We start from the raw sequence: 26,164 nt of genomic DNA on the forward strand, positions 1-26,164 counted from the left end.
AATCCAATGTTATGCATGGCACGTGAAATATGAAATTCCGTGTCACGTGTAAGTCTACTGTAATCAACACATGCTTCATCTTTGCTGTGGCATCAAACAGAGTAAGGAATATCTATGGTGATTTAAGACGTGTGATGCAATGGTAGCTATCGTCTTCGATATTTGATGGGTTGCATTGCTTTCAAGAATTTTCTCCACATATTTTCTCAAGCGATGAAAGTACTTATAGAAAGGCTCTGTTGACAGGAGATCTCGGTGCTGCGTCCTTATAATAATCGATAGTCGCCATGGCTCTCTTCACGACCCCTTCTGGAGTAAACTCGAACTTCTATGTAACATCAGTCTTGCACACACACGAGTTCTCGGTGGCATACTTTGTATACGTCCTTATAGGCTCCGCTAGCACCAAAACGGTTGAGTCCAAACTGCTCATGGCTGTATCTTTCCCAACCATACGTTGAAAGCACCTCAACAGACAAGCACGGAATACCATCTAGTAGGACGCTCAACCTATAATCTTTATCCTGACGATCGAACATTTCCCAACAAGGCAAGGAAACAACCCTTGATCCAACGCCATGCCGGTCTCTCAGCATGAGTGCTGCATCAATGCAGATACAAACTTCGGATCCAGTAGACACGAGGGTGATGGCAGCCGGGCTCTCCCCTACTTCAGCAACCACATATCCACCCCTCATAGCCTTCTCGATAATTGAATTCTCTAGTTGCGGAAGATTCTGCCTTGAGAGGACCATCATGCTTGGCGTTTGTTTGCTCGTCATTGCGACGTAGTACGCAGCGCTAGTCTCATTGCCATCTGCAGGTCTCCTGTTTTGAATCAGGCCAATTTCGTTGAAGGAACAGTGCGATATGTATGCATTCAAAAGTTCGGAAGGGATAAGACTTACCAGACCATTAAGTTTGGAATAGCTCTGAAATGTGCCAATGTTTCCACTGCTTGATGTGTAGGCCCATCTTGCCCAAGGCCGATTGAGTCGTGTGTTGCAATGTAGATGACACGCATACGGCTGAGGGCCGAGAGTCGAATCGCCCCAGCGGCGTAAGACATGAAATTCAGGAACGTCCCACTAGACGGTATCAAGCATCCATAGGCAGCAATTCCATTCATCATCGCGGCCATGGCATGCTCACGAACTCCATAATGCACGTAGCGACCACTCCAGTTACTTTTTCCCAATCTAAGGCCCGGCGGCTGAAAGTCGATAGCAGATGGCCAGCGAGTATTATTGGAGGGTGTCAAATCTGCTGAGCCACTCATGAGTTCTGGAAGCACCGCTTGCAACGAATCTAATGTGAGGCCTGAAGTCTCGCGAGTAGCGATCAATTTGTCCTTGGGACTGTATGTCGGTAGGGATTTCTGCCAGCCATCGGGGAGCAGGTCCGCCATTCGACGTGTTAGATCTGTACCCGGTTCCGTATGTTCTTGCTGGTAGCGAGCGAATAGCTTGTCCCATTGCTTTTCCTTTTCTGAACCCTCCAGAGCTCGATCCTGGTATACTTTCTCCACTTCTTGTGGGACAATGAAGCTCTGCTCAGGATCGAATCCAGCATTTGTCTTGAACGCTTTGACATCATCCGCCGCCAAAGGACCGCTGTGCACGGAACATGTGCCTTGATGCTTCGATCCAAATCCTATTGTTGTCCTCAACGATATCAAGCAGGGCTTATCTGAGACTTTATGACATCTTCGGATTGCAGCTTCAATGCCTTCCAAGTCACGATCAGCATCCTCGACAACTTCGGTATGCCAACCATAAGCTTTGAAACGCATCACAACATCCTCTCTGAAGGCGCAGTTTGTGTCGCCATCTATTGTGACATGATTGTCATCGTAGAAGGCAATTAAATTGTTGAGTTGCAGGTGTCCGGCCGCGGAAGCGGCTTCGCTAGCAATTCCCTCCATTGCACAGCCATCCCCGAAGATACAATATATGTAATTATTAACAATATCAAAATCAGGCCGATTGAACTCAGCTGCTAGATGCTTTCCAGCAATAGCAAGCCCGACAGCATTTGCGAAGCCTTGGCCGAGGGGCCCTGTAGTCACTTCTACTCCTGGAGTTTCGTGGGGTTCCGGGTGGCCGGGAGTCTTGCTGTCAAGACTCTGGAGTCAAGAGTCAGTACGAGGCTCACACCAAGTTCGCGCGACTTCAGCTCACCCTGAAATGCTTCAGGTCATCCATTGAAACCTCATACCCCGACAAGTGGAGGAGGGCATATTGCAGCATGCATGCGTGCCCATTACTGTGAAGAAGTTCAGTGTAACTAAAACTCACAACAAGAAATTGACCCACGAGAGTACGAAACGGTCTCGGTTGATCCATTTCGGATTCTTGGGGTTGAAGCTCATGATTCGTGTAAATAAGATATGTGCCAATGGTGCCAAACCCATTGGAGCTCCGGCATGACCAGAATTTGACTTTGCAATCGCATCAATCTGAGAAGTAATCTTAGTTCAGCTCTCGAGCTCTGATTCGGAATTGTCGCAGGGGTGATGAATCTTACCGCCAAGAGGCGAATTGTGTTGATTGACAACAAGTCAGTCTCTGTATACGACATGATCGAAGGTCAGAAATAATAACTTGCAGGAAGAATGTGCGAAGACAGAACGGAATTTTGACGCCAGACTTCTGCGTAAATACACTCCCAACAAGACGTCATTTCGAGCATCCCGGCACTTTCGGATTACTCGAAGAAGAAGGGCAGGAATTCTAAAAGCTGGATCGCAACGAATCATTTTCATCGCAATGAGATGTCTTGACATGAAAAGAATTGGAGCGCCGACTTCCATATCATCTCCGTGCTGACAAAATTCGGGACTAGAGCGCAAATGGCTAGAGTAAATACATCTGATTCGAAAACAGATGGTCCGGATTGGGATCAGCCTCGGATATTTTCCATGTCACTCTTTCATCAAGAATCTCTCAAGCTTTATTTCACTACTATGTATTTTGAATGCCCAGTCTGTTCAAATTGTATCACCTTTTCATTAAGAGCCTTAAACTTCCTCTCATCCCAGAGTCGCTATCGACCTCTACAGACTACAACTCGTAGTCCAAACCTTTCGTTCCCAATCTCTGGCGCTCCGCTGGACATTCAGGATCCTGAGTTGCATTCATCAAGTCATCGATACTTCTCGCAAAAGTGTGAACATCTCCATCGTGCGGTAACCAAAACCTTTTCTGTTTTGCATGCAGCAAGGCTTCGGGTTAACTTGGGTGTATGGTAATTTGACAGATTGTGACAGTTTTCACTTGCCTTGGACACAATCCTCACCATCATCAATCTGTGCATCAAATGCCTCAACAATTTCATGTTCACAGACAGACCATTCACTTATATAATGTCATATCGTGTTTGAACTAGTCACAATGGCTCAAATATCTGTTGTATTCATGCTTTTCTTCATACTTTGACGCGATGATGCAGGGCTTGGCGAAGCTCGCCAAAGTTCAAGGGCAGCATTCTTCTTGAAGTCAAGTGTCAGACCTTGATCGCACTCATTGCACGCAATCTAAAGCACACAAATTTGAGAAAGCTTTAATACATGAGACGCCATTGGATACATTCTCTGATCGCCATCTCAAAGGAGGAAAGAGCCTCAGCCTCATGGCTCAAAAAATATTGGCCGGAGGATTTCTTGCTTATCATCTCACCGCATGGCGACTTTTTGAACATTTATATTCCACGAACCTCCAATGCGACAGCTATTATGTAGACTGCACGCTTTCAACAGTTTCCTCTCCATTTACAACATCAACAATGAAAATGGCCTCGAATAATGCACCATGGGCGGATGCGCCATTTGCATTAATCCCCACCCCAGGCGACGGCCAAGACCTTAACAGACTCCACGAAGCAGTTTTCCTCGCCCGAGAAATGGCATGCGCACACAACGGTATGCTCCGAAGCTTGAATTCCATCTACCAACAATGCGTGCACGTCTCAGAATCCCAGGATATCCTTGACCTGCTGCAATACTCCAAGTTCTGGTGCGCATGGTTAGAAGAGCACCACGAAGCGGAAGAAAAGTGGTACTTCCCAGACATTGAGAGGATCACGGGAGTGGAGGATTTGATGGCCGGAATGGTGACGCAGCATAAGGATTTCATGCCAGGGCTGGAGGAGCTGACGAAGTACGTTAATGAGACGACGGTGGAAGCATACGATGGAAGGGAGTTGAGGAGGATTGTGGACGACTTTGGTGCTATTTTGACAAAGCATCTGACAGAGGAAGTTGAGGTACTAGCGGCATTGGAAGTGCACGACGGCCCGGCACTTAAGCATGCTTACTTGGAGTTCGACAAAGAGCTGAGGAAAGGAGACAAGGTATGGAATAATTCCTCTTATGGATGCTCAAAATACTGATGAGGATAGTCCGTACTCTTTCCAATGGTCTTAGGTTCCACAGATCGTACATACGAAAAGGGACCTATGTGGCCACCAGTCCCAGACTTCTTGAAATACGTTGTTCATTACTGGTTCGAACGGAAGTATCAAGGAGCTTGGCGATTCAGCCCATCAACGACATGGGGAGAAAAGAGGCCTTTGTTATGTTTGGGCGAGTCCTAGGCGTGAGCTATGTAAGGTTTCACCCCTCGGTCAGTCTTTTTGGGGGGGTTTGTATATGATAGTTAGTGGAAGTACTGTACTCGGAGTTCTGGGCGCAAAATATATTTACCAAGTTCAACATACTTTGAATTCCCGATCAGCGAATTCACACGGCGGTCAACCTTTCCTCAGCTATTTGGTCAGTGAAAGTGAATCGACATGGAGGTCTCTTGAGCCCCACGGAAGCATGTTGAAGGAGAGTTCTTCTATTCCCTTTTTGACACGCAGCTCCAGCTATAAAATCGGAGCTCGTCAACTATTTTCCGTTCTTTCTAATTCAACCACGTTGAGGAATTTAAGACCCCTTCAGACCCTGGCCGGTTCGAATGTTGCACAACTTCTGTTATTGTTGACTTTTGGTTTGCTGTCAACCACTGTGTTATCTTGAACTGGATTTCGCCCCGAAAGACTATTGCGTTTTCCTTGTTTACAATATAGTATTGCGGGTGTCTTTATTTGTTATGTTACAATTTACGTTCTGAGGAGTGCTAGTAGCAGTCCTTTGACAATTATCTACGGTTCTGAAAACCATATTATATATAGCCTTATATACCCTCTTTTATATATTAGAGAATAAAACCTTTGAGCTGGGCAATTCACCAGCTTTTCGCAGGTTTCGGTCACAGAGGGTAAATTTTAGGAACGACTAGTGAGCTAGGGGTATAAATACCTGCCAACAACCCCTCAACAGTCTCTCATCCTTAAGGTTCAGACAGTATGGACTCAGAAGCCGCCGCTGCCGGCTACATCTGCTGTACGGGTCCTCTGCTTTGGGTTGCCGGGTACACTTTTATCTTCAGCTTACTTGTCGAGGCCTGAGTGTTGCCACTACTTCACAAGATATGAATGGCAACAACATAAGATGAGACAATGACTGGAAAGTAACCAAATAACAACAGAAGCCTGTACTTAAGATTCACCGGTCGACGTATGTAGTCAAGCACACACCTCTGTCCTCAGGAAAGAATGTTGAATTGCTATTACTGAAGCTTTTCTTATGCTATGTCTACCCAAAGTCTTTCGTAAACGAATGTTCTCGATCGCCATAGCCCCTCTTCCTCCATGCTCCCTCCTAGATTTCCTCATCTCCAGTGGCCCAACCATGGCCACTTACCACAATCTTGCTAAGCACTTAGACAAGATCCCAGACAATAGAAGTTCCTGGGCTGTTGTTGATAACTCTGTAGTAGGTGCCTGAAGAAGCGGTATATCCCTCAATTGCCAACGTGGCAAAGAAGTCGTTGAAAGTCCAGGTATACGGTTCACTAGGAATCGCGATTCAGTCAGCATTTGTCTTCCCATGTTTTAAATGCAGTGGTAGTCTCAGGAATCATTGGACATTGAAAGAACCAAGAGTTGAATCCTTCGAATTTCGTTCTAAGACATACCTGGAGAGACCCAATCTGGAAGTACCAGATGGCAGGGTGAGATATTGAGGGTCAGAGGTGGACGCATCGGCAGCAAGTTCGATGGTGATCTTATCAGTTCGAATCAAGACTTGAGGATCACTAGAGAGGAAAGCAGTAGCGCGAACGACGAACTTGGTGCGTTCGGTATCGCTGATGGTGATGAGTCCACCGTCCTCCTTCCAGTACTCGGTTGGGAGGTTGGTGTTCTTAATGAAGTATGCACCGCCATTGATCCATTCGGTCGTAGCTTGAGTAGGAATCACATCGAAACCACGTCCGCCTCCGTCGTTTTCGAGGCTGATCATAACTTTGGTTCCCCATTCGGTGTTAGCAACCAGAACGAGTCTGGGGAACTCCCAATCTGGAGGTTGAGTTAGGGACGCCAAAATGATGAGGGTGGATGGGGATGCAATTTGCTTACTCGATCCAGCATACTGGGTAACATCGTAGTACCAGAATTGAGGTCCGTTGCGAGTGAGGAAGTTGAACAGTGGGTACTTTCCGGTGGGATCGGTCAGTGAGGTGAGGAAGCGGAAGTACTCGTCAGCAGTCTGGCGGTTGCGGAATACCAACTGCCAGCGTCCCAAAAGTGTGTTGAGTCCCGCGTCGGCTTGATCTGACCATTTCATGTAAACACGATAAACGCCCTCAATACCGATAGTCGTCATGATTGCCCAAGGTTTCTCGGAGAACTTGGTAGTAGTGAAGAATGTATGATAAGACTTGCCTGAAGATGTGAGTTGGAGTGAGGAAACAGAATAGAATCTTAGGAAACTTCCTCCCCTTTATATCTTTCCAACCGAGGGCAGATCCGACAAACAAATCCATAATATCTCCCCTCGTCCTTGAGCATGGTCTACTTTCTTCTTCGCCAGCCACTTGAAGCCAGGCCGGAAGCACCGAGACAAAGACCTATGTTCTTTTGATGGTATATTATATGTAATGCAATGCATTCGGCCGTGTGACTTGAGAGTTTCCTTTCCTTTCCAATTGGCAATTGCCATGCGCATTATGAGACAACTTCCTCAACACCTCGGCAGGACTTTCACTTCCGCTTTCTACGACTCCTCCATCTTGTAGAAGTTGCTTTCGTTGCTCACAGTGGTCAGCTGTTGAAGCCGTTTCAACTTCCAAACTTGTCTTTACTGAGCTCTTTCACACGCCAAGCTGAAAGAAATAAAGTGTAGCTTACACTTGTACAACCGAGGAATCAGTGCAGTGCTCTTTTGAGGATAACATGGAGAACGAGATAAAGCTGAAAATAACGTAATTGATGTGTTCCGAAGATCCAATGGGATCACGGCATCGTGGGTTGTGGGTTGTGGCCCAAAGGCGGAACCGAAGTTACACTGCAGACATCAATCTAAGTATAATGCACTCTTCCAGATTCACCTGAAGCTTGGGCAATTGAAGTGCAGCTACGGTACTGAGAGCTATTGAGTCGCATATGACGGAATGAAGACTTCTTCCGAATGGCTCGATGTTACCAAAGATCTGATAAAGAGACATTCTCTAATACCGTGATGTGAAACTTGATCAAGAATTCATCCAGGACTCAAGACATATTCCGTGAGAACGTACCAATCAGCAACAGCTGAGAGAACCAAACGAAACATGGCGAAAAGAACCTCGGGACGCGCCGTCCCTCGTGTCGGCAAGTCTCACCGCCACCATTGGGTTGATTCTCGCAGATGAGACAATTGTCTGACGGAGCATGACGGATTGTCAGACAGTCTCGACGCCCGAGAAGCTTTACGTCCAAGGGACATTGGAGATGTTCTTCCACGGTGGGGAAATCGGACGATATGTGCAGACAAGGAGAAAAAGGGGCGCCAGGCCCAAGCTGAGCGATGCATCTCACACTTGAGAAGACTATTTGAGGTATCAGTTGACTCCCGTGACTTTGCTTTTGTCTGATGTTCCAATTTCTTTTGAGAACGCGTGGTCACGGGTAGGCTTGCATATATGACTTTGGCTAGAAAGGAGCGAGAAATAGAACATCAAGTAGAGAATGGTAGCTCGGTTAAGATATATCCAGTGGCAGCTATCAACAAAACCCGTGTACTTCAACAGAAGGCTGTATCGTTGAGTTCATTCAGTGCTTTTGATCGTATCGTGTGAAGGCTGTGGACGCTTGCACCGTAGCCCTTGACCTTGGTTATAATCCTGAGAATTCGTGCACGAGTGGTATCACTAAGACAGAACCACAATGATGCCATGAACAATAATGCATCGGCGAAAAGTTTGTCCAGTCAGTTCTAGATGTTACTAGGTATGAAGAAGGAAAAGAGTATCAGCTGACACTGCTTCATCAGTCGAGGTGCCCAAGGTGCCCCCACAAAAGAAGACGAAGAAAGGATCTCAAGGCTCGAGACATCATGTACGGCTGATGAATGTACATTATAAACTAAGATGTATCTAGGTACTGGCCAGTTCCAATAAAAGTAATTACAATCAAAAACGGTACTCATCAAGAATACTGAAACAGAATAGAGATCATCATGAAATACCAAAGAAATGGAAGACACAAGAAGCAATTTACCTGGCGCCTGCTGACTTGGCCTTAGATGGCAGCCATATTTCCTTGTCCATCTAGCTGCACTCGCACGTGCTTCGCAACATCCATCCTCTCCTTTAAGCTCTGTTTCCCTCTAAACAACTTCCTCGAGTCATGATCTAACCCCATACCACAGAACATGACGGCAAGTGCATTACCTTTCCACAACGGCACCTTGTGCCGGTTGGCGTTGAAAATCACCATAGCAAGGAACAAAATCGTGCAGAGAACAATCAGAACGGGAACCACAATCCAACTCCAGCGAACACGGAGGTGAACTTCCAATCCATAAGCCGTTCCGGGGATTTTGTCGACACCATTAAAAGTGCGGAAGGCGACAGTCATTGCGGTTGCAAGATCGGTCATGGCTTGGCCAATACCATCTGCGTATTCATAGTAGTCCCAGTAGAAGGTCTGAACGATATCTGTGTCAAAGTATGTGGTTCCAGAAGATATACCGACTGTAAGGTTGACGATGACGCTTTGGTCTTTGACAACGGTAGCCGAGGCATTGCGAGACGCGCTACCATTCATGAACAGATCTGAGAACCAAGATTGAATACCCAATGCAGCTGCTTCGCTGATGAAGACCGAAGAGCCGTTCGGGGAAGTGATGCTAACAGGCAGTGTCCCGTTCGTGCTGCCAACATTGACTGTAGTAGAGTTGGTTGTTGTCTGGGTGACATTCTGTGAGAGTGTCCCATCGACGACAGCTGTTTCGATTGTCTGAACACAATATTCGAGAGTACATTGTCTTGCCCATGGGTTATAGTTGAGAGGAGGACCACTTTGTGCCTCAGTTCCCAAGAAATAAAGCTCGAGGATGGTAGTGTATGGTTGAAGTCCGTAAGGGCTGGGAAGATAACTCGTCATGCTGAATACGTCCGTGCTAGTATTTAGCATGGCACCATTGGGCAGCTGCCAACCACAAGTGGAAACATCACCATTCGCAGGTACCCCATTCGGACAATAGCGACTCATCATACTCGTCACGTCAATACAGGAGCTGCACACGGCAAGAGTATCGACTGCAGGCCAGGTACAATTTCCAGTCTCACAAGTAACTGCGAAAGGGTTTAGAGGATTCGATTCGGCAAATAGGCCATTGTAGACAGCAGCTTTCATAGGCAGGATTGGTACATATCCATCTTTGATTTGTTAGCTCGGCAATATATAGTAAGAAGATATCGCTCACTTGACGAGGAGTCACCAGGAAGGACTCCAGTATAGTTGACTGCAACTGGCAACTTGGCAATTTTATCCGTCCCAACCATCCGGTTCTGGTAGGTAGCTACTTGTTGCGAGAATGGTCCCAAAGCAAAAGCTAGAATTGTGATTGAGGCTCCAAACGATCCCATCATGCTGGCAACATGTTAGTGACGGACATATTGTGGGACAATCGCAGGACTGAAGACTTACCGACCCGGAGCTCTCGCTATCAGATTGAATGCTCCTAGAGGACCTCTGCTGGCTTGATCAAACAAGTCCATATCTGTGAGCACAGTACGATCTTTCTTGAATCGATCCCACTTCAGCTGGCTGATGCCATTGGAAAGAGGAACCGCCAGAGTTCCATTTGCAAGGGCAGTCAAGAGTGCAATGATAGTGTTGAGAGTGATGCTGTAAGGCCATTGAGGGAGGGTTCGATCATTGTAATGGGCAAGGACACCGATGATAGCTCCAATTGAAGCAAAGCCGATGATGAGGCAGACAACTTCAGGGAACCAAGTGGTCTCGGAAGTAGTACTAGATCTCCCAAAGCTTGTACGGCTGCCATTCTTTTCCTTGAATGACCCTTGCTGCGTACTGGCCGGTGAAGAGGTCCAGGTCTCAGTCAAAGAAACGGTCGGTGACTGGCCGCGCTTATTGGTGTCTTTAGGAGGTGAGGCTCTGCTCGGCTCCTCAACCGCGCCCGTATTAGGTGCGAGTCCTACTTCAGAGAAAGAACTCTGCGGATGCAAGTATGGTGCCGCCATTAGAAATTATTGATAGTCAGACCAACTCCTGCCACTCCTCGACAGGCTGGACACCCCGCGATATAAGACTTCCAACGAAAGGAGGAAACCATCGTCCCATTGGATTTGCCGGCTATACCGACAAAGGAAAATTATTAGCAGGATTGTGAAGCTGAAAGTCCGCCAAACTTGCAGCGTGCAGCTTATCTGAACGGAGTGGAAACTGCCAAATAGCATGGGTCAAAAGGCACCGACAAGGACTCGTGCATGCATATGAATTGTCCAATGCCAACAACTCTCTCGAGTCGATGACCTGTGGTGTTGGAATATGCATAGATAACAGATTGAAAGGGCTGCGGTACTCTTTTTGGCCTTTCAGTCTACCATCAGCGCGCCGCAATCCAGCTAGCCCAGCCACTCAGCCTTGAATGAGGGGCACCATGTCAGATCCTTGCACAAAAGTCCGTTGGAGATTTTGGAGCATATCGAATGCACAATTCCCTGTACATTTGGGAAGATGCTCGCTCGAGGCTGTAGGAATTTCCAATTATACTTGTTGGCTCGGCATTTGAGGAGACCACAAACGATGTGGGATGTGAATCATGACCTTCTGACTGGCTGTATATTACGAAAGACTCTTGGCTTTTGAGGCACTGTCAGATGTGGGGAGATACTTCTCGGTCGCATGAGTGGTTGCCGTAGGGCTTCCCAGCCAGGTGGGTGTGGTGGAAAACTTCTAGAAGCGATCGGCAAATACCATCCGCTTCCTTCGTGCACCCCTTCGTCAGACAAAGATAAAACCAGCAGATAAGTTTCACGATGGAAATCTAAATATAGCAATTGCTTCATATTGCTGCATCATGACTGGAGCATCCAGATTCGCAGCCGCATGCTCCCAACACCCCACGTGATAGTAGCTGCATTTTTGCAACGGATATAAGTTGGATTTCAGCAGACAACTCCCTAACAGTGATCGATATTGCATTTCCAGAGCCTTTATATCCACATCTAGATAGAAATTGCATGTGAAAATCTCAGCTCAGATGCCAAGTCCTCAATATTCCCAAGGAATTTAGGTCCAATCAGATCTTCCGAGCGTACATCTGAAGTCCGATTGGAATGCCACAAAGTAACATTGAGTCCGGGAGCCAACTGATTCTTGCGCCCAGTCCGGATATTTTGCGAGGCTGGCAACATTACTCGAGGTTCAAACAATTACCACGCACGCCCGGAGACAACATGTCGGTGTGACGAACAGCAGCCCTAGCCAACGAGAGGCACCTATCGAGGTCCGTAGGTGATATGACAAGAGGAATAATGTGCTTAGCAAGTGCGTCCGGTGCCAGAAGTTGAGTCTTGTGGGATGTTGCGTGCAAGTTCTTCTCATCTCACTGCGTGTGATGTTTCGAAGTTGTCTTCTCCACTCCGTCTCCCTTACCCCATCTTCCACCGGGCATTGAATAAGAACCTCTGGCTGTCGACGAATGATGGAAGATCTGAAATGCATATATAAGAAACATTCAATTGAGAATTTCAATAACTTTACTCCAAAACAACACTCTTCTCGCACCACTTCACCGTCCGACATTTCTCCTCATCGTCATCACCCATCGTCCTCTCCCCATCTCCAAAAGCAGGCTTTAACAACTTATCATAGCTCATCCACATGATAGTGAAAACGGTCCCCATGATGGACGCCAACCACGCTGGAATCTTTCCTTCGTCATCTGCGAAGAGTTTACCCAATCCAAACAGCGCCAGGATCAAAGGCGACCAAAACCCAACTATGAACGCTTGTCCCAAGTGTTGCCTCCTCGTTGTGATTGTATAGGGTCTGATATTGTGCAGGTAATGTAAATATTCCTCAGGAAGAGAATGTTCTTCTGCTCCATCTGTAATGAGCTTCAGATATCTAGCCGAAGCTTGCGCGTAGCTCGGATCAGGCCTGTGAATCCTGCCAGCTCGTGTCCTGATCCGATTGCTCTCGTCATCCGTAGGTTGTAATAAAGTATGGGCTTTGAAGGGTGAGCCACTTGGTAAGGGATCCACTTCCGAGGTTCCAGGTGGTATAGCATAGCACGGAACTACGACATCTTGGTAGCTTGCTCCTCCGCCTTCCGTGGCGATTATGATTCTGTAGTCTTCAGGCGTGACTTCGTATACAACGCCAATCAGACCCTTATGCCATCGGTCTTTGTGGTAATCGTCGTCGGAAGGAGGGGCATTTTGATCCCGCCACCTTGTGTTGGCAAAGCAAGGTTCGATGTATGGGATGCCGGCAAGGTCGAATGTGAGGTCGAGAGAAGGTACATGTACGTTGACTGAGGAAATGGGCTTGATGCCTCGAGCTCCTTTGAAGGTTTCTGCAGAGAGGTTTGACCCGTAGGCCAAGTAGAGGATTGTTTTCTCCGAAGTAGATGCGAGGCGTTCTGGGGTCGTCTGGGGAAGCGGAGGTGGAGAAGACGGGCTCTGTGTGAGCTGCGACAGCCGCCAGAGATGCCTTAGGGCACCCAGAGTGCGTTGTCCTCTGCACACCGAGCTGCTAGATTGTTGGGTTGCCATGACGGGACTTTGGGGGCAGAGGAGAAATCGTGGGATGAATTTCAATGAGCGCGATGACAGAGAGACAGTTGCAGATAAACGAGAAAAGCTAAAACGAGATATCTCAACAGCTACTTATCAATTGAGAAGCATAAGCATATGTAAATGTGTAGAGATATGGGGATTACAAATGTGGTCTTCTCGTCGGACATTGAAGTTGCAGAAGCTCCGGCCGCTGCGAGGCTGGATGCTCGAGCCAAACTAAGCATTGTTTGAAGCATATCTGGTGCAGTTGAAGTTTCGATCCGCTGGAGGGCTTTCTTATAAAGGCGATGTATATCCTCATGTAAAAAAAGTAAGCTTTTGGGTTGTGATCGATGATGTGAGTATGAAGCTGAATGTCGTCTTTGCTTTCTTCCGATTGGTCGAATCCTTCCTCCATGCGTGTGCTTCTTCGAGGCTTCGACCAGGGCTTTGAGAGAACCAGCCTTGTTACATCAGCGAGCATGTTTTCCCTTCAGGCTCCTACGTGTCCGTTATGTCGGTCTTAAATACTAATTAAAAAGGCATCACCCTGATATGGATATCTCCAATTGCTTTCCCACTTTGCTGCTATTCCTTACTGACCCAATCAAGTACGACAATAGTCTTCCTTTAGCTTTGAGGCAACTTAGGAGAAAGATCATGCCGAGCAGAAACTTTTGCGGACGGTTTCTTGACTGACAATCAGCGCGGATTCAGATCAGATTCGCTCGTCACAAAGCCCAAAGTCCTTCCAATTCTCCATGTCTATTCGAGGCTTCTCGCGGACACAGAGAGGACTTGAAGAAAGGCGCCGCTGAACTGAGAGAGCAAGCTGTGTAGGAATTGATTTATAGATATCTTTAGGTATGATCGTACACAACATATTATCAGATGGCCTTCATAGCTGTGACAGGTTGTAAAAGCGACAATAGCATACTTCAGTTCAAGAGTGGTCAGCCTCGTGCCACGAGGCTGACGAATGAATCGATTGGCGGGTCGAAATCCTCATGTGGGCCGAAACCATCCCACCTCATTTCTCACGCAAGGCACCGAACTTATTCATGAGCTCCACATCTCGACACGGGGAGTATCTGTACAGTTTTCCATAATCTTCTCGTCATGGCTCTCGTTTCCGGGCCTGGACGTGCTGGCGCGCTCCCTGACGAGCTTCAACTCGCTGTAGAAGCTCATGTGAAGTATATTCAGTCTTTGGATACTGTACGGATGACTCTCCTCCGCTTCTCTACTGCTGTGCACTCTCTATAAACTTTTCAGTACTCTGCTAATCTGATCTTCAGCGCAGGGACGAACTCGAGTACTGGCTCACCGAACACCTTCGTCTTAATGGCCTCTACTGGGGCGTCACAGCTCTCCACCTTCTCAATCGACCCGATGCCCTTCCCCGCACAGAAACAATAGACTTCGTGCTAAGCTGCCAAGCAGAAAATGGCGGATTTGGAGCAGCTCCTGGACATGACGCCCATCTACTTTCAACCGTGAGCGGGATACAAATCCTGGCAATGGTCGATGGCTACGAGGAGCTTGAGAAGCGGGGCAAAGTCGTCGCATTCGAGGGGAAAGAGTACAAGGGAAAAGAAGTTGTGGGCAGATATCTTTCCGGACTGCAGAATAAGGAGACGGGCACATTTGCTGGTGATGAGTGGGGAGAAGAGGACACTCGGTTTCTTTATGCTGGTCTTAATGGCTTGAACTTGCTGGGATTGTTAGACTTGGTCAATGTCGATTTGGCCGTCGATTACATCGTCAGTTGTGCAAACTTCGATGGTGGCTATGGAGTCTCTCCTGGGGCTGAAAGCCATTCGGGTCAGATCTTTACTTGCTTGGCGGCATTGAGTATCGCGAAGAGGATTGATACAGTCGACAAGGATAAGTTGGGCCAGTGGTTAAGTGAGAGACAAGTGGAGCAAGGAGGGTTGAATGGGAGGCCAGAGAAACTTGAAGATGTCTGCTATAGTTGGTGGGTAGCGAGTAGTATGACTATGATTGGACGCTTGCATTGGATTGATGGCAAGAAATTGACTGAATTTATACTGAGATGTCAAGATCCGGTTGGTGGAGGATTTGCAGACAGACCTGGAGACATGGTCGATGTTTTCCATACATGCTTTGGCGTTGCGGGGTTGAGTCTTCTGGAGTTTGAGGGCTTGGAGGAGGTGGATGCTGTATAGTGAGTAAATATTCCTTCGCACAGCTCATATTGACTGGGGAACAGCTGTATGCCCAAGAAAGTGCTTGAACGAATACTTGGGCCACAATATGGAAAAAATGACTGATGTTAATGAAGTTAATGGATCAAGCATGATCTGACGAAAGCTGTCTGAGTGGATGTAGTCTAGCCAGTGCTTATAGGAATCAAAGGTAGGCATGAATTTGTATCTCTCCTGCCATCTAATAACCTAGCACCTTTGTGTTTTGTGGTGCAAGGATACAAGGCAGGAGAAGAGAAATTCCAAGCTACATTAGCATACAGTCTTTGCCCATGACTTGACTGCATCAGAAGCTAGTGAAACATTGTGTTTAGTTCTTTCAGTGCTTTGCATTCAAATTATTTGAGTCATACGAATATTATCTTCTGCAATTCCATTATGCCAACTCTACTGTAGCTCGACGCGTGCCCAGGTACAAAGCACTCGTCTGAGAGAAGAAAATATGTGATCCTTCAATCTTCTTGGATCACTTTGAAGTCTTGGAACGGTTGAGTATCTACTCTATATCGGAGAAATGCAAGGATCTACTGCGAGAGGTACTGCCGAATGCGTGCCACTGCCTTTCCTTCCTGCTTGAGTCGACAATTAGACTTTCACGTGGTTAAAAGTGGGGCGAGTCCGTATCGGAGGTGTTGTTATTGCAGCCTCGAGTCCTTCAATGCTTCTCTTGAAAACAAAACACAATCCAATTTTGATAGAGTCACCGGTTAAGCCTTCCCAGGCTATCAAACATTCAGGACGTTGTGGATTCTTTTTGTACAGGTGTACGGCGTCTGGAGTTGTTCCTGTGTTTTGATTCCGCCCATCTTGAAAGTCCATTGGGTTCTCTGTTGTGCCTTCCATCCATCACGAAAGGCCACTGAGTTGTGTCTCGTGCTTTCCTCACAGCACAGCATCTACCTTTAGACGACACGAGTCCGAACCTTCTTTCCCGCCATCAACAAAACCCTTGTTTCCTTCCTCCCAACGCCCTCCGTTCTTCACAACAGGAAGCCATCTCTTGCTGCGTCTTGATCGTCCCCCAGCTCAACTTGCAAGGTCATCAGTGACTGACGACCGGTGCTCACATTACCAAGCGTGTCTTTTGAGTTCCCACCGACAATCCCACCACCTGCGACGGCCCAACACGTCGCCCAATCCGTGTACACCAAGCAAACTACATCTGCTACAGTGCTTGACCAGTACAGTAAGTTACACCCTCCTTGCCTTCTGGATAACATGCTGACGAACATAGTTCTCATATTACACTTGACGTAAGTTTATTTCTGCCATCTCTTCGTGTCTCCTTGCATCCAAGCATCCGTTCAGCATATGCTGCCCGGCCGGCTACGGACTGGACGCCCAAAGGTTCAATCGACTGGAATACTGAGTCCTGTTGCTACTTCGTCTTCAATTGGACGCGACACAACGTGGAGCTGCTCTCTATTTCTATACACAAATATCAGCCACCTCAGCTCTAAGGTATGTCTGACATCCTTTTCTGAGACTTCACATAGCCTTGGATATCTCACTAACTTCTACTTCTATTCTTGCAGGCCCGTCTTCAAAGCGTTGGTAGTCGACAGTACCCCTACTCTTCATGACAAGATTCGACACAACTTGTCTTGTGCATCTTCATGAGCATCTACTGGATGCCTTACATCACTGGCGATAAATCTTGGCATGTGGCCCACTTGTACACGACTGGATCTCCGACTACTGGTCATATCGTTTTCATACACACATCCGCATCGAGCATCGGCGCTACCCTACAATCCTTCAGAGGCTTTTTTCGAGACAAGGCTGCAACTCATTCAGTCTCGCTTTCCTTGCAACTACAACGAGCACTCTTGATTTTTGGGGTTCTTCAAACCATCACTTTCCTCGGAAGTTACGACACTCCTCCGATGATCCCCGATTCTGTAACCTTTGGCGTCAATCACCACTTGATATATTTCGCAACCGGCCGAGATTCTTGGGACAACAATCGCTAAATCTCCTTATCCTCTACATCTCCCTATCCTCTATCTACTCACTCTCGTTTTCTTCCGGCCTTCGATTCTCACAACCCACTAACTCTTTTCCCCACATTCAAAACATTTACATTGTAACTGAGCTGACTAGAGCCGTAGGCATATCCATCATGCCTAAACAACCCAAAGTCGAACACAACATTGATCTACAATGCACGCTCTGCCCGAAGAACCCGAAGTTCTCTGATGTCTCCCATCTCCTGACACATATATCTTCCAAAGGACACTTGGCACATCGTTTCAAACTTCAGATTCGTGCTCAAGGCGAATCGGAAGCTAAAGAGGTTCTCGATAATTTCGACTTCTGGTACCGAACCAGCGATCTGGACACTTTACTGTCTGAACGCCTTGCTGCCAAAGATCAGAAGAAAGCCAAGAAGAGCAGAGCATCTAATGCTTCCACAACTTCTACAACTTCCGTAAGTTTTCAATCTGCCTTCTTTGTTCTCGCCCATATCTGGCCTGTGGAGCATCCTGTCCCTGTCTAGTCCTCAGCCTCTTAGCACCAATGACAGTCGCTTCCTGTTTTTGTCGCGAGCCTGGTGTCTCCTAAGACTCGACTTCTTTTTCTTGCCCTCACCCTCGTGTTGCGTACGGCCTCCACCTCCCCGTTCTGTTCACAGCCTTGAGTCGCCTGTGAGCTTCGTTTCCCTTTCTTGGTCTTAGCATCATATTGCCTTTGACCTCATCTATGATCTCCTCTAGGACTTTTGCTCCTTCGTCTACGACGTTCGGGTACCTTTCTGACCCCTTCCTCTCACTCCGACCCCGCTACGACGCTTCGTCTCCCCCTCACCTTTCGTCTGCGCTTTCTCACCATTGACCCCATCTGCTTCGATCTGTCATCTCACTTTGACTTTCCAATCACATACTGATGCCTTGGTCACAGATCAAGCAAGAGAAAGAGGTCGCGCCAGCTCCAGCGTCTGCACCAGAAGCTCCGATGTTTCGAGCACCCGTCCCTGGCATGCATCTTTTGCCAGCTCCGCCAAGAGCCAACAGAACACCATCAATGGCAGCTGAAGACTGGGAATCCAGCGTCTACTCTACACCTACAGCAAGACGCCGCATCCCCAACTTCACTCGAGCAGAGACTCCAATCGGCGATAAAGTTGATCCCAAGTATGCAATTCGTCCTGCACCAGTGTTTCGAACTGACATAGCTAGTCTCGCAACACCATGGAAGCCAGATCCTGAAGATGAGGACGACGAAAGTGACAAGAAGAGTGGTGAGAAGCTCACTGATAGTGCCAAACTAAAGGGAGTTCTCTGGCCTGGTATGGACCTCTTCGATTCTGCTACGCCAGATATGAAGAGATTGAGAAATCAAAAGAAGGATAACACCGTCATTCAAGGCATGATTGCTACTTCACGGGCCGTTGAGCCAGCCGAGATCAGCTACCACGCAAATGGGGAGTTCCGAGCATCCAGGTACATCTTTGGTCCACTGTCAAATGAGAACAGCCCCACCAGATCTGTGTCTCCTAAGAAGCGTCGTGCAGCTCGCAAAGTAGCTCCTGCACTCAACGACCTCAGCGTCAATGCTCCTCGGCTTCGTGCTTCACGTGGCCGAAAAGCTGCTGCTGGAGAAAGTCCTCAGAAGTCTGGTGCGTCCTCATTGGCTCAAGGACCACCAGTATTCCTCCAGCCTGCTCCTGCTCTCAATCCTTTGGCTATGGGTCTGAACAATCGTCGATTCCATCCAAGTACAGAAGAGGAGGAAGAATTCAGGCTGACTGTTGGGGGATTGGGACTTCAGCAAGATGAACGCAAGAAGAGAACCTTCACAATCTTCCAGGAAGCTCCTCAAATCAGTCCAGGTATGTTAATTGTCGCTTATGTATGACACTGCTGACAATCTATAGGCCGCACCGAAACACCTTTGGAAGATCATGGGTATGCCTTGAACCACGGGCCTCAAAGTTTCACGACTAATTATTCCAGATTTGACTTTCCGAATCATGGTCTGCCAAACTATGGCGGCCCATCGATGACCTCCGGCCCTTTCCAAGTATCTCCAACTCCTGCATCAAAGCCCGCGTCATACGGCTTTGGCAAGGAGAATGGTCAAATAGACATGCAACATCACCACCAGGCTCGTCGTACTCTATCGGAATCCCACGTCTACCCGCCACAGGTTTTCTATGATACCTCCTACAATCCTCTCTACAATCACGCTTATGCTCGTTCTTATGCATACAGCACTCAGTTCACCTTCAGCGAGAACAAGTCTCCTAGCGGATTCAACCCCAACTTCTTTGGTGCTCCCAGTACCTACAAGCTTCAAGCTAGTCACATGTCCCAAGTTCCTCAATCTCAAGGCCCAACGATGGGATCCGGCAACAGTGCAACTCAGAGCAATGACGCTTTCGGCATGTGAAAAAGCTCTCGAGGTTATTCTCCACTGCACGAACGACTACTTCTCCTCCTAGATCATGACTTTACGGACGTTCGGTTTCTGGTGCATCTCTGACTTTCTGCATACTTAGGAGTTTTCGGTATGGAGCATGGCTATGGGGTTCCTAGCGTTTTTGCCAGCCGTTCGGCAGCGGTTGCTCTAACCTATGCGGTTATTTGCTTATCATACATACATAATAGACATCGGCCGGAGGATATGCCTGGAGGTCTGGCCGTCATTACTTGCGACAGTATTTGCTTATTCGCTTTTCTTTCTTCGTCTGTACATACATCATAGCTCTTCGATGCCGACAACCAGCTGCTCTATCTGGTCGGCGCCAGTCTCTCCCGATAATAAACAAGCCATCATCTTTGATAGACTCCCGAGCTTCTTCTGCTTGACTTCCATCTCCAATTCATGTGATTTCTTCGCCGCGGTCTCAAGTACAGGCTTCGGCACATGTGCCAGACGTGCCACGTTCAAGCCATATGATCGATGAGCCACTCCTTCACCGACTTCATACAAAAATGTGATCTCCTCGTCTCCATCATCTATTCCTTCGGTATCAATCGCACTATCTGACAACCTCCTCGAGCCTTTCTGAGCCGTGAACTTCATGTGCACATTCCTTAATTCCTTCTCTTTCTCAAACCCTCTCGCCACCCCAGCCAATGTCTGATAATGCGTGATGAACAAACAAAGACACTTTGTCTCTCTCACCACCCAATCCAACACCGCACCTGCTATCGCAACGCCATCGTGCGTGCTTGTTCCTCTTCCTAACTCATCCAAGATGACTAGTGAGCGAGGGGTTGCTGATTTTAGGATTGATGAGGTCTCGGAAAGTTCTACCATGAATGTACTTTGGTTTGTGAACAGGGAGTCGAAGGCTCCCATTCGGGTGTAGATCCCGTCTAATAGGCCTAATCTTGCTTCCTCAGCGGGCACGAAAGAGCCGATTTGTGCCATGATGCAGATGAGAGCTGTTTGGCGGACGTAGCTTGATTTGCCGCCCATGTTTGGGCCGGTGATTAGTAATGCTCTTGTTTGCTCTGGAGATGTGGAGAGTGATGTGTCGTTGGGAATGTATGATGAAGGGAGGAGTTGCTCGACCATGGGATGTCGTCCTGCTGTGACGGTAATCTCTGTATCGGTGCTGAAGGTTGGCTTGACGTAGCCAGGGAGCAAAGCTACAGTAGCTAGGGACAAGAGACAATCCAATGTGCTGATCGAAGCAATAGCATCTCGCAATGGACCGTAGTGAGCACTGATCTCTGTGAGAAGGGTGGCATATGCTGCGTCACAAGCTGCAGAGAGAGATTCTTTGTGTTGGTCTCGTTCGTGTAGCATACGAATTACCTCTGGCGTGTGAAAGCGTGAGACTTTCTTCGTGCCAGAGATCTTTGCCCAAGATCCGGGAACATGTTTCAGATCCGTGTTGGCAACTTCGATTAGGTATTCGATGCCGGCAACAGTCACATAAGCGATCTTTTTGTGTTGACGGAGGGTGTCTGCTGCTGCTGAGCGATGAGCATCGAGATCTTGCTCGACGGCTGCTATGCCAAGTTTGTGGTCACCGATGACTTCTGTCTCGTGCTCTTCGCGAAAGAAAGTATACTTGTCGTCTTTCTGAGCGGCAACCGTGTTGATTCTGTCGAGGAAAGATATTACTGTTTCGCCGATTGTGGGGAGAGAGGTAATAGCTTCGTTGACCAGCGAGGACTTGAAACCTGCCTCGGTCGAAGACTTCACAGAAATGTACTCCGTGGCTATTTTCTGCAAAGTTTGTAGGGCAGTGAGGAGTTCTGGACGTGTACACTTGCCGTAGTAGATTCTCAGCAGACTTCGTTCCAGATCTAATCTTATGCCACGGAGAAGCGATCGTACTTTGTCAACTTTTGGAGTTTGGTGGGCGTCCTTCAGCTCCTCCACTGCTGCTACTCTTTCTTCGAGTTGATTCTTGTCAAGTAATGGCCGGCCCACCCATTTCCTTAACATTCTTTGCCCGAAACGTGTGTGGGTTTTGTCCAGTGTCCAGAACAAACTTCCTTTCTGGGTGTAGTCTGTCTGATTCTGATAGATTTCCAGACTGGTCAAAGTATTGCCATTAAGCAGCATATGGGACCTGGCACTAAATGATTGAAAGTACTTAGTCAAGTCGAAGACATGCTCCAAGCCATACTCAGTCATGTGGGTGATCATTGCAGAAAGACAGAGTGTGACAGGCTCTGGAAGCTTCAGGACTTTCTCCAAAAGGTTCTGTTCTCGCTCGTTCTGAGAACTCTGACTGGCTTTCAGCTTGTCTGCATAGAATTGAGCCACATGCGAATAGGCTTCAGCAGCCATGGTCTTTGCCTTCTCCACACGTTCGACTCGAATCCTGTCGCCAAATACATTGGTCGTTGAGCTGGAAAGATGCTGTACCAGTTTTTCGGTGGCTTTGGTAAGTGTTCCCACGATCAGGAATTCGCATGGTGCAATGTGCAGTAACCTAGTCTCAATCTCACTCCGCATGAAGCCATCTTCGAAAGAGTCATGTATGATATCTCCCGTAGCTGGTTGGACGGCTAAGATTCCAACATTGACTTTTTCATCAGTTCCCCAACCGTTGGCTTTCGACTCTGTGATGCATAACAGGTATCCTGTGGCCGGTGCTCCTCCAACAGGCGCATCTGTAGGTTGATCCAGCCCATCAATATCATCTATATATGTTCCTTTCGTGTACACATTTGTGAGTTTGCGTTCGAAGGGTGCATTTCTGTTGTCGCCAGCTTTCTTCAATGCGGCTGTCTCTGTTTGCCTCACAACTCCAATCTTGTGACCGGCAGCAACAAGTCGCTTGGCATGGACAGGTAATCGATGGACAGGAATACTGGCAGATGCAAAACGGTCAAGGTGGGCTTCAGAAGGATCTAGTAGGCTTTAGTACAATGAACGGTGACCAAGGAAGGAGATGTAACGTACGTTCGTCATATCTGAATTTACCAGGTATGCATACTATGCTCAGCTCTTTTCCAGCAGTCCTCGCATCTTCTCCAAAGAACTTGAACTTGTAACCCACTTCTACAATCAACAGCGTATCCATGTGTTTCCTTTTGATATCAAGAATCTGGAGCTCTAGAGGCGTCAACTTGCCAGTCTTGGCCCCCTTCTTCTTGGTCTTGACTGGAGCGGGAGTCTCTTCCTCTTCTTCGGCTTCTCCATCGCCATCCTCTATCAGAGCATTATCTCCGTCCGTCTGCCATCGTCTGCCGATTTGCTGCCCAGCCATTTTCTTCATCCATCTCCTGTGAAGTTCCTCTTTCCTCGCTTTTTCACTAGCATCTTCCTCTTCCTCGGGTGCTTGATCGCCAGCGGATGGTTGAGTAGAGTTATACAGATACTTCTCGGTTCTGGGAGATATCTTCGACTTGCTGGTGGAAGGAAAAGGGTTGGTAGGTTCTGCAAAGAATGCACTTCCTCCGCTCTCATCTCCTTTCGTCCTCTTCGCAGGACGATCGACAAGGCCACTATTCCCGCCATTTGAATCTTCAGTCAGGGCCCTCTTTAGAGAGGCAGTCTTCGCAGCCCGGATGTCCTCATCATCACTCTCAGCGTCGTAGATATTCGAGCTCGATTCCTTTCTAATAGGTGGCGGATTTTGTGAGGCTTGTGAGGCTTGTGATGCGCGGGCCTGCGCAATGCCATTGACAGTCGGCTTGGGGGTGAAGAAGCTCGAGATTGATTTCTGGCCTTTGCTCTGCGAGGGAGTTGCCTTCACCATTCTGTTGTTCGGCTTAGGCCATAGATGTCTTGGTTGAATGATTATAAGGAGACGCGACTTGACGCGTACAGTGGTTGAGGCATTATGTCAGCAATCCCGGGGATGAAGACCCCTGAAGAATTGGCGATTATGCGCTAAAGCTTCAGGGGTGCAACACTACACTACAGCAATTCAATTTACCATTCTAGTCTACTCCAATTTTGTGCTATTGTATTGTTTGCAGTGTTGTTGACGTTTATTTGCATTTCTCTATGCTCTCAGCTCTCTGACAACTGCTTCGTCTGTCTCTTTCCGTCACCAAATAGCTGTTTTTCTAAATGCTCTGCGATCCTTTAAGTCGTCTTCAAATCCATCACACATCAACCGAGATTCTTCTCCATCCATTTTACGGTCTCCAAAAACGCTTCCAACCATTAGTACTATCGCTTGTCGTGTGTCTTGCACTTCCCGACCAGGAAGCTATGGCAGTCTAGCATCGATGAGTGACAGTCAAGGGCAAGCTTGAATTCAAAATGTAGTTCCCATCCTGATGCTCTGGAGGTGGTCTTTTTGGGCTGATACGAGCACGTTAAACAATGGCAGAGAAGAGAAGCCTCGATGTTATCCCTACATCCAATCAGAAGAGAGACTTCGTTCAAGAGCAATGAACAATGGGCTCGCAGTACCTTTATCATTTTCGCTTATCACACCTTTGGTTTTTCCTCGTTATGAGTTGCTATCACTGCAGAAATCAAACTTTGTTACACTTCGTCTTTGAGGTTCTTTACGTCGATTTCACGCTCTTGGGTTGTTTCTTTTGCTGAAAGCATGTTCGTGAAACCTTTTTTATTTTAGACTCGTGACGCTTGTCACGCTCTCATCTCATACATTTTAGCCATTCTCGTTATTAATTCTTGGATAGACAATCTTTTGGTTCGACTACCAAGTACCGGGAGGCTTTCAATAAGGAAATTAGAGATTACACTTGAATCCTTAATGCCAATTTAGCAGAAGCGCAAAGTACACAATGCGTGTTTTAATTTGCGCGAATTTGGTCCAAGGAATACAAAGCACTTAATAGGAGGACTTTGGCCTTTGCTTCGAGGTTACCAAGATTCTTCGATGACAAGTAATCTATTTTTTAGCTTTCTTGCCAGATGTCACAAAGAAATTCACGAGTGATAATTACTCTTTTGGTTTGCCTTGTTCATATTCCCCTCAAAGAAAGCTCTCTCTATATGAGAAACTCAAAATACTTTGAATTTTGTTCATCACAGCTCCATCACTCTCATATTTCATATTGCGTTTCTCGTCCTCGCCTTTGCAAATTGTTATTTCATTCTCAAGTGTTGATCACTTCAATTTTCGTATTCAACCATCTACATACCAATTAGTGTTGATCAATAAAAGTGCGACCATCTTATAATCTCTTATAATTCCTTATAATTTATACAACACGATACCAAGTATGGTTCGTCACGCTACTACAAACGCCGTCATATTCGACGAAGGACTAGGTTTTTTCCTTGTCAAAGCTTTAACTCATGGACAGAAAGCCCAATCGTATATTGCACGCTCCCTAGAAGACGAGAAACTCTATGCCCGCAAGAAACTCATTGCTAATTAGGTTGACCTCGTTCCCCACAGCGACATCAAGTTCGCCAACATAGTCCACCCCACCATCGCCCCAGAACTAATCTATACCACACAATACCTCCACGTCAAAGACGCCCTGTACTTCAAGTTCTGCAACGGCGGCGATCTCCGCCAAGTAATCGACCTCTACGTCAAGAAGGAAGAGAACGTCCCCGAGGATTTCATCTGGCACTGGCTGAAGACCGCATGTTCCCACGTCGCCAGTCTCCATTACCCGCTTGACCATCGAGATGCAGTAGACCCGCTCATCCACCGCGATATCTGGCAAGGTAATTTCTTCCTCGACTGGCCGAACCCCATCCCAGACCCAGCTCCCCTCCCGCAGATCCTGCTAGGAGACTTTGGCTCTGCACAATACGTGTCGGACGGAGACGTAGGGCGCGGCCCAACCGGCATCGGAAACGATATCTACAGCATCGCGTTCGTGCTTCTCGTTCTCTTGCTCGGGAAACCGCTTGCTTTTGCAGGAGACAATGTTCAGCAGGATGAAGTCCGAGACCTGATTCCAGACATGTACTCAGATGAAATCAAGGACGTCGCGGTCGAGCTTTCCGAACACGTTGTAGGTACGAGATTCCGCGTCCGGGATGCGCAGATCGTCAACTGGAGCGAACCAGACACGTTGGATCTGGCGCGCGATCTGATCGCACTCGGAGATCGGATGTTGGCGAGGTTCGCTGAGGATGGTCCACCTACCGATCTTAGCTGGACGAAGCCGGAGGTGAGTGATTTGCCTCTTTTCTTTGCCGATGCTGCTTCTTTGGATGAATGGTGCGTTGTGAATAATGAGGATAGACCACTTGAGGGTAGGTACTTCCTTGTTCCTATTCAGCAGGATTCACTGCGTATCCTGCGTCGTTCGGATCGTTTGAATCCTGGGCAGTATAGACGGCCTGTGAAGAGAAGTCGAGATGACGAAGAACAAGAAGAAGCATCTGAAGTTACGCGTTTGCGTCGTTGATATGGGGAATAGATTTGGTATAAACAATGGAAACAAGAAGGTTCCTAAA

At 47.5% G+C, this 26,164-nt stretch overlaps 9 protein-coding genes across 9 annotated transcripts; 4 read left to right on the top strand and 5 right to left on the bottom strand.

Annotated features, from left to right (window-relative positions):
• Window positions 1–94: 94 nt before the first annotated feature.
• LY89DRAFT_777712 (transketolase TktA) lies at window positions 95–2,760 on the bottom strand. The gene is made up of 6 exons (XM_018222157.1): window positions 2,527–2,760; window positions 2,316–2,458; window positions 2,181–2,265; window positions 909–2,125; window positions 375–828; window positions 95–328 (listed from the first exon to the last, which is right to left on the bottom strand). The coding sequence occupies exons 1-6, from the start codon at window positions 2,578–2,580 to the stop codon at window positions 224–226; spliced, it is 2,058 nt and encodes a 685-aa protein (XP_018077007.1). The 5' UTR covers window positions 2,581–2,760; the 3' UTR covers window positions 95–223.
• Window positions 2,761–3,778: 1,018 nt separating this feature from the next.
• Window positions 3,779–4,660, top strand: LY89DRAFT_680770 (uncharacterized protein). Its single transcript, XM_018214135.1, has 2 exons — window positions 3,779–4,350; window positions 4,399–4,660. The coding sequence occupies exons 1-2, from the start codon at window positions 3,790–3,792 to the stop codon at window positions 4,591–4,593; spliced, it is 756 nt and encodes a 251-aa protein (XP_018077008.1). The 5' UTR covers window positions 3,779–3,789; the 3' UTR covers window positions 4,594–4,660.
• A 949-nt stretch (window positions 4,661–5,609) lies between these two features.
• Window positions 5,610–6,831, bottom strand: LY89DRAFT_714400 (uncharacterized protein). The gene is made up of 3 exons (XM_018218128.1): window positions 6,463–6,831; window positions 6,021–6,402; window positions 5,610–5,897 (listed from the first exon to the last, which is right to left on the bottom strand). Exons 1-3 carry the CDS (start codon window positions 6,707–6,709, stop codon window positions 5,765–5,767), a joined length of 762 nt encoding a protein of 253 aa, XP_018077009.1. The 5' UTR covers window positions 6,710–6,831; the 3' UTR covers window positions 5,610–5,764.
• Window positions 6,832–8,517: 1,686 nt separating this feature from the next.
• LY89DRAFT_307003 (uncharacterized protein) lies at window positions 8,518–10,863 on the bottom strand. Its single transcript, XM_018206606.1, has 3 exons — window positions 10,018–10,863; window positions 9,794–9,960; window positions 8,518–9,746 (listed from the first exon to the last, which is right to left on the bottom strand). Exons 1-3 carry the CDS (start codon window positions 10,572–10,574, stop codon window positions 8,605–8,607), a joined length of 1,866 nt encoding a protein of 621 aa, XP_018077010.1. The 5' UTR covers window positions 10,575–10,863; the 3' UTR covers window positions 8,518–8,604.
• Window positions 10,864–12,095: 1,232 nt separating this feature from the next.
• Window positions 12,096–13,115, bottom strand: LY89DRAFT_574809 (uncharacterized protein; the record flags this gene model as incomplete). The annotated part of the gene is made up of 1 exon (XM_018208762.1): window positions 12,096–13,115. The coding sequence occupies one exon, from the start codon at window positions 13,113–13,115 to the stop codon at window positions 12,096–12,098; it is 1,020 nt and encodes a 339-aa protein (XP_018077011.1).
• A 664-nt stretch (window positions 13,116–13,779) lies between these two features.
• Window positions 13,780–15,619, top strand: LY89DRAFT_307127 (terpenoid cyclases/Protein prenyltransferase). Its single transcript, XM_018206607.1, has 3 exons — window positions 13,780–13,982; window positions 14,032–14,336; window positions 14,417–15,619. Exons 2-3 carry the CDS (start codon window positions 14,238–14,240, stop codon window positions 15,305–15,307), a joined length of 990 nt encoding a protein of 329 aa, XP_018077012.1. The 5' UTR covers window positions 13,780–13,982; window positions 14,032–14,237; the 3' UTR covers window positions 15,308–15,619.
• A 1,849-nt stretch (window positions 15,620–17,468) lies between these two features.
• On the top strand, window positions 17,469–19,738 carry LY89DRAFT_693957 (uncharacterized protein; the record flags this gene model as incomplete). Its single annotated transcript, XM_018216669.1, has 4 exons — window positions 17,469–17,777; window positions 18,248–18,480; window positions 18,526–19,178; window positions 19,224–19,738. 4 exons carry the CDS (start codon window positions 17,469–17,471, stop codon window positions 19,736–19,738), a joined length of 1,710 nt encoding a protein of 569 aa, XP_018077013.1.
• Window positions 19,739–19,830: 92 nt separating this feature from the next.
• LY89DRAFT_636859 (DNA mismatch repair protein msh3) lies at window positions 19,831–23,543 on the bottom strand. Its single transcript, XM_018211504.1, has 2 exons — window positions 22,721–23,543; window positions 19,831–22,668 (listed from the first exon to the last, which is right to left on the bottom strand). The coding sequence occupies exons 1-2, from the start codon at window positions 23,517–23,519 to the stop codon at window positions 20,048–20,050; spliced, it is 3,420 nt and encodes a 1,139-aa protein (XP_018077014.1). The 5' UTR covers window positions 23,520–23,543; the 3' UTR covers window positions 19,831–20,047.
• A 1,423-nt stretch (window positions 23,544–24,966) lies between these two features.
• On the top strand, window positions 24,967–26,115 carry LY89DRAFT_728779 (uncharacterized protein; the record flags this gene model as incomplete). Its single annotated transcript, XM_018219304.1, has 2 exons — window positions 24,967–25,061; window positions 25,146–26,115. The coding sequence occupies 2 exons, from the start codon at window positions 24,967–24,969 to the stop codon at window positions 26,113–26,115; spliced, it is 1,065 nt and encodes a 354-aa protein (XP_018077015.1).
• Window positions 26,116–26,164: the final 49 nt, after the last annotated feature.

This window comes from Mollisia scopiformis, assembly GCF_001500285.1.
Source record: "Mollisia scopiformis unplaced genomic scaffold LY89scaffold_3, whole genome shotgun sequence".
Taxonomy (NCBI): domain Eukaryota; kingdom Fungi; phylum Ascomycota; class Leotiomycetes; order Helotiales; family Mollisiaceae; genus Mollisia; species Mollisia scopiformis.

Bases quoted from the DNA above. Each gene is read 5' to 3' on its own strand.
- LY89DRAFT_777712 (XM_018222157.1), bottom strand. From the start codon at position 2,580: ATGTCGTATACAGAGACTGACTTGTTGTCAATCAACACAATTCGCCTC. The intron at 2,459-2,526 runs GTAAGATTCATC...ATTACTTCTCAG, and splicing joins ACACAATTCGCCTCTTGGCG to ATTGATGCGATTGCAAAGTC. The intron at 2,126-2,180 runs GTGAGCTGAAGT...TCTTGACTCCAG, and splicing joins ATGACCTGAAGCATTTCAGG to AGTCTTGACAGCAAGACTCC.
- LY89DRAFT_680770 (XM_018214135.1), top strand. From the start codon at position 3,790: ATGGCCTCGAATAATGCACCATGGGCGGATGCGCCATTTGCATTAATC. The intron at 4,351-4,398 runs GTATGGAATAAT...TGATGAGGATAG, and splicing joins AGCTGAGGAAAGGAGACAAG to TCCGTACTCTTTCCAATGGT.
- LY89DRAFT_714400 (XM_018218128.1), bottom strand. From the start codon at position 6,709: ATGACGACTATCGGTATTGAGGGCGTTTATCGTGTTTACATGAAATGG. The intron at 6,403-6,462 runs GTAAGCAAATTG...CTCAACCTCCAG, and splicing joins TACCCAGTATGCTGGATCGA to ATTGGGAGTTCCCCAGACTC. The intron at 5,898-6,020 runs GTATGTCTTAGA...CGCGATTCCTAG, and splicing joins TCCAGATTGGGTCTCTCCAG to TGAACCGTATACCTGGACTT.
- LY89DRAFT_307003 (XM_018206606.1), bottom strand. From the start codon at position 10,574: ATGGCGGCACCATACTTGCATCCGCAGAGTTCTTTCTCTGAAGTAGGA. The intron at 9,961-10,017 runs GTAAGTCTTCAG...ACATGTTGCCAG, and splicing joins ATAGCGAGAGCTCCGGGTCG to CATGATGGGATCGTTTGGAG. The intron at 9,747-9,793 runs GTGAGCGATATC...AACAAATCAAAG, and splicing joins TCCTGGTGACTCCTCGTCAA to ATGGATATGTACCAATCCTG.
- LY89DRAFT_307127 (XM_018206607.1), top strand. From the start codon at position 14,238: ATGGCTCTCGTTTCCGGGCCTGGACGTGCTGGCGCGCTCCCTGACGAG. The intron at 14,337-14,416 runs GTACGGATGACT...TCTGATCTTCAG, and splicing joins ATATTCAGTCTTTGGATACT to CGCAGGGACGAACTCGAGTA.
- LY89DRAFT_636859 (XM_018211504.1), bottom strand. From the start codon at position 23,519: ATGGTGAAGGCAACTCCCTCGCAGAGCAAAGGCCAGAAATCAATCTCG. The intron at 22,669-22,720 runs GTACGTTACATC...AAAGCCTACTAG, and splicing joins TAAATTCAGATATGACGAAC to ATCCTTCTGAAGCCCACCTT.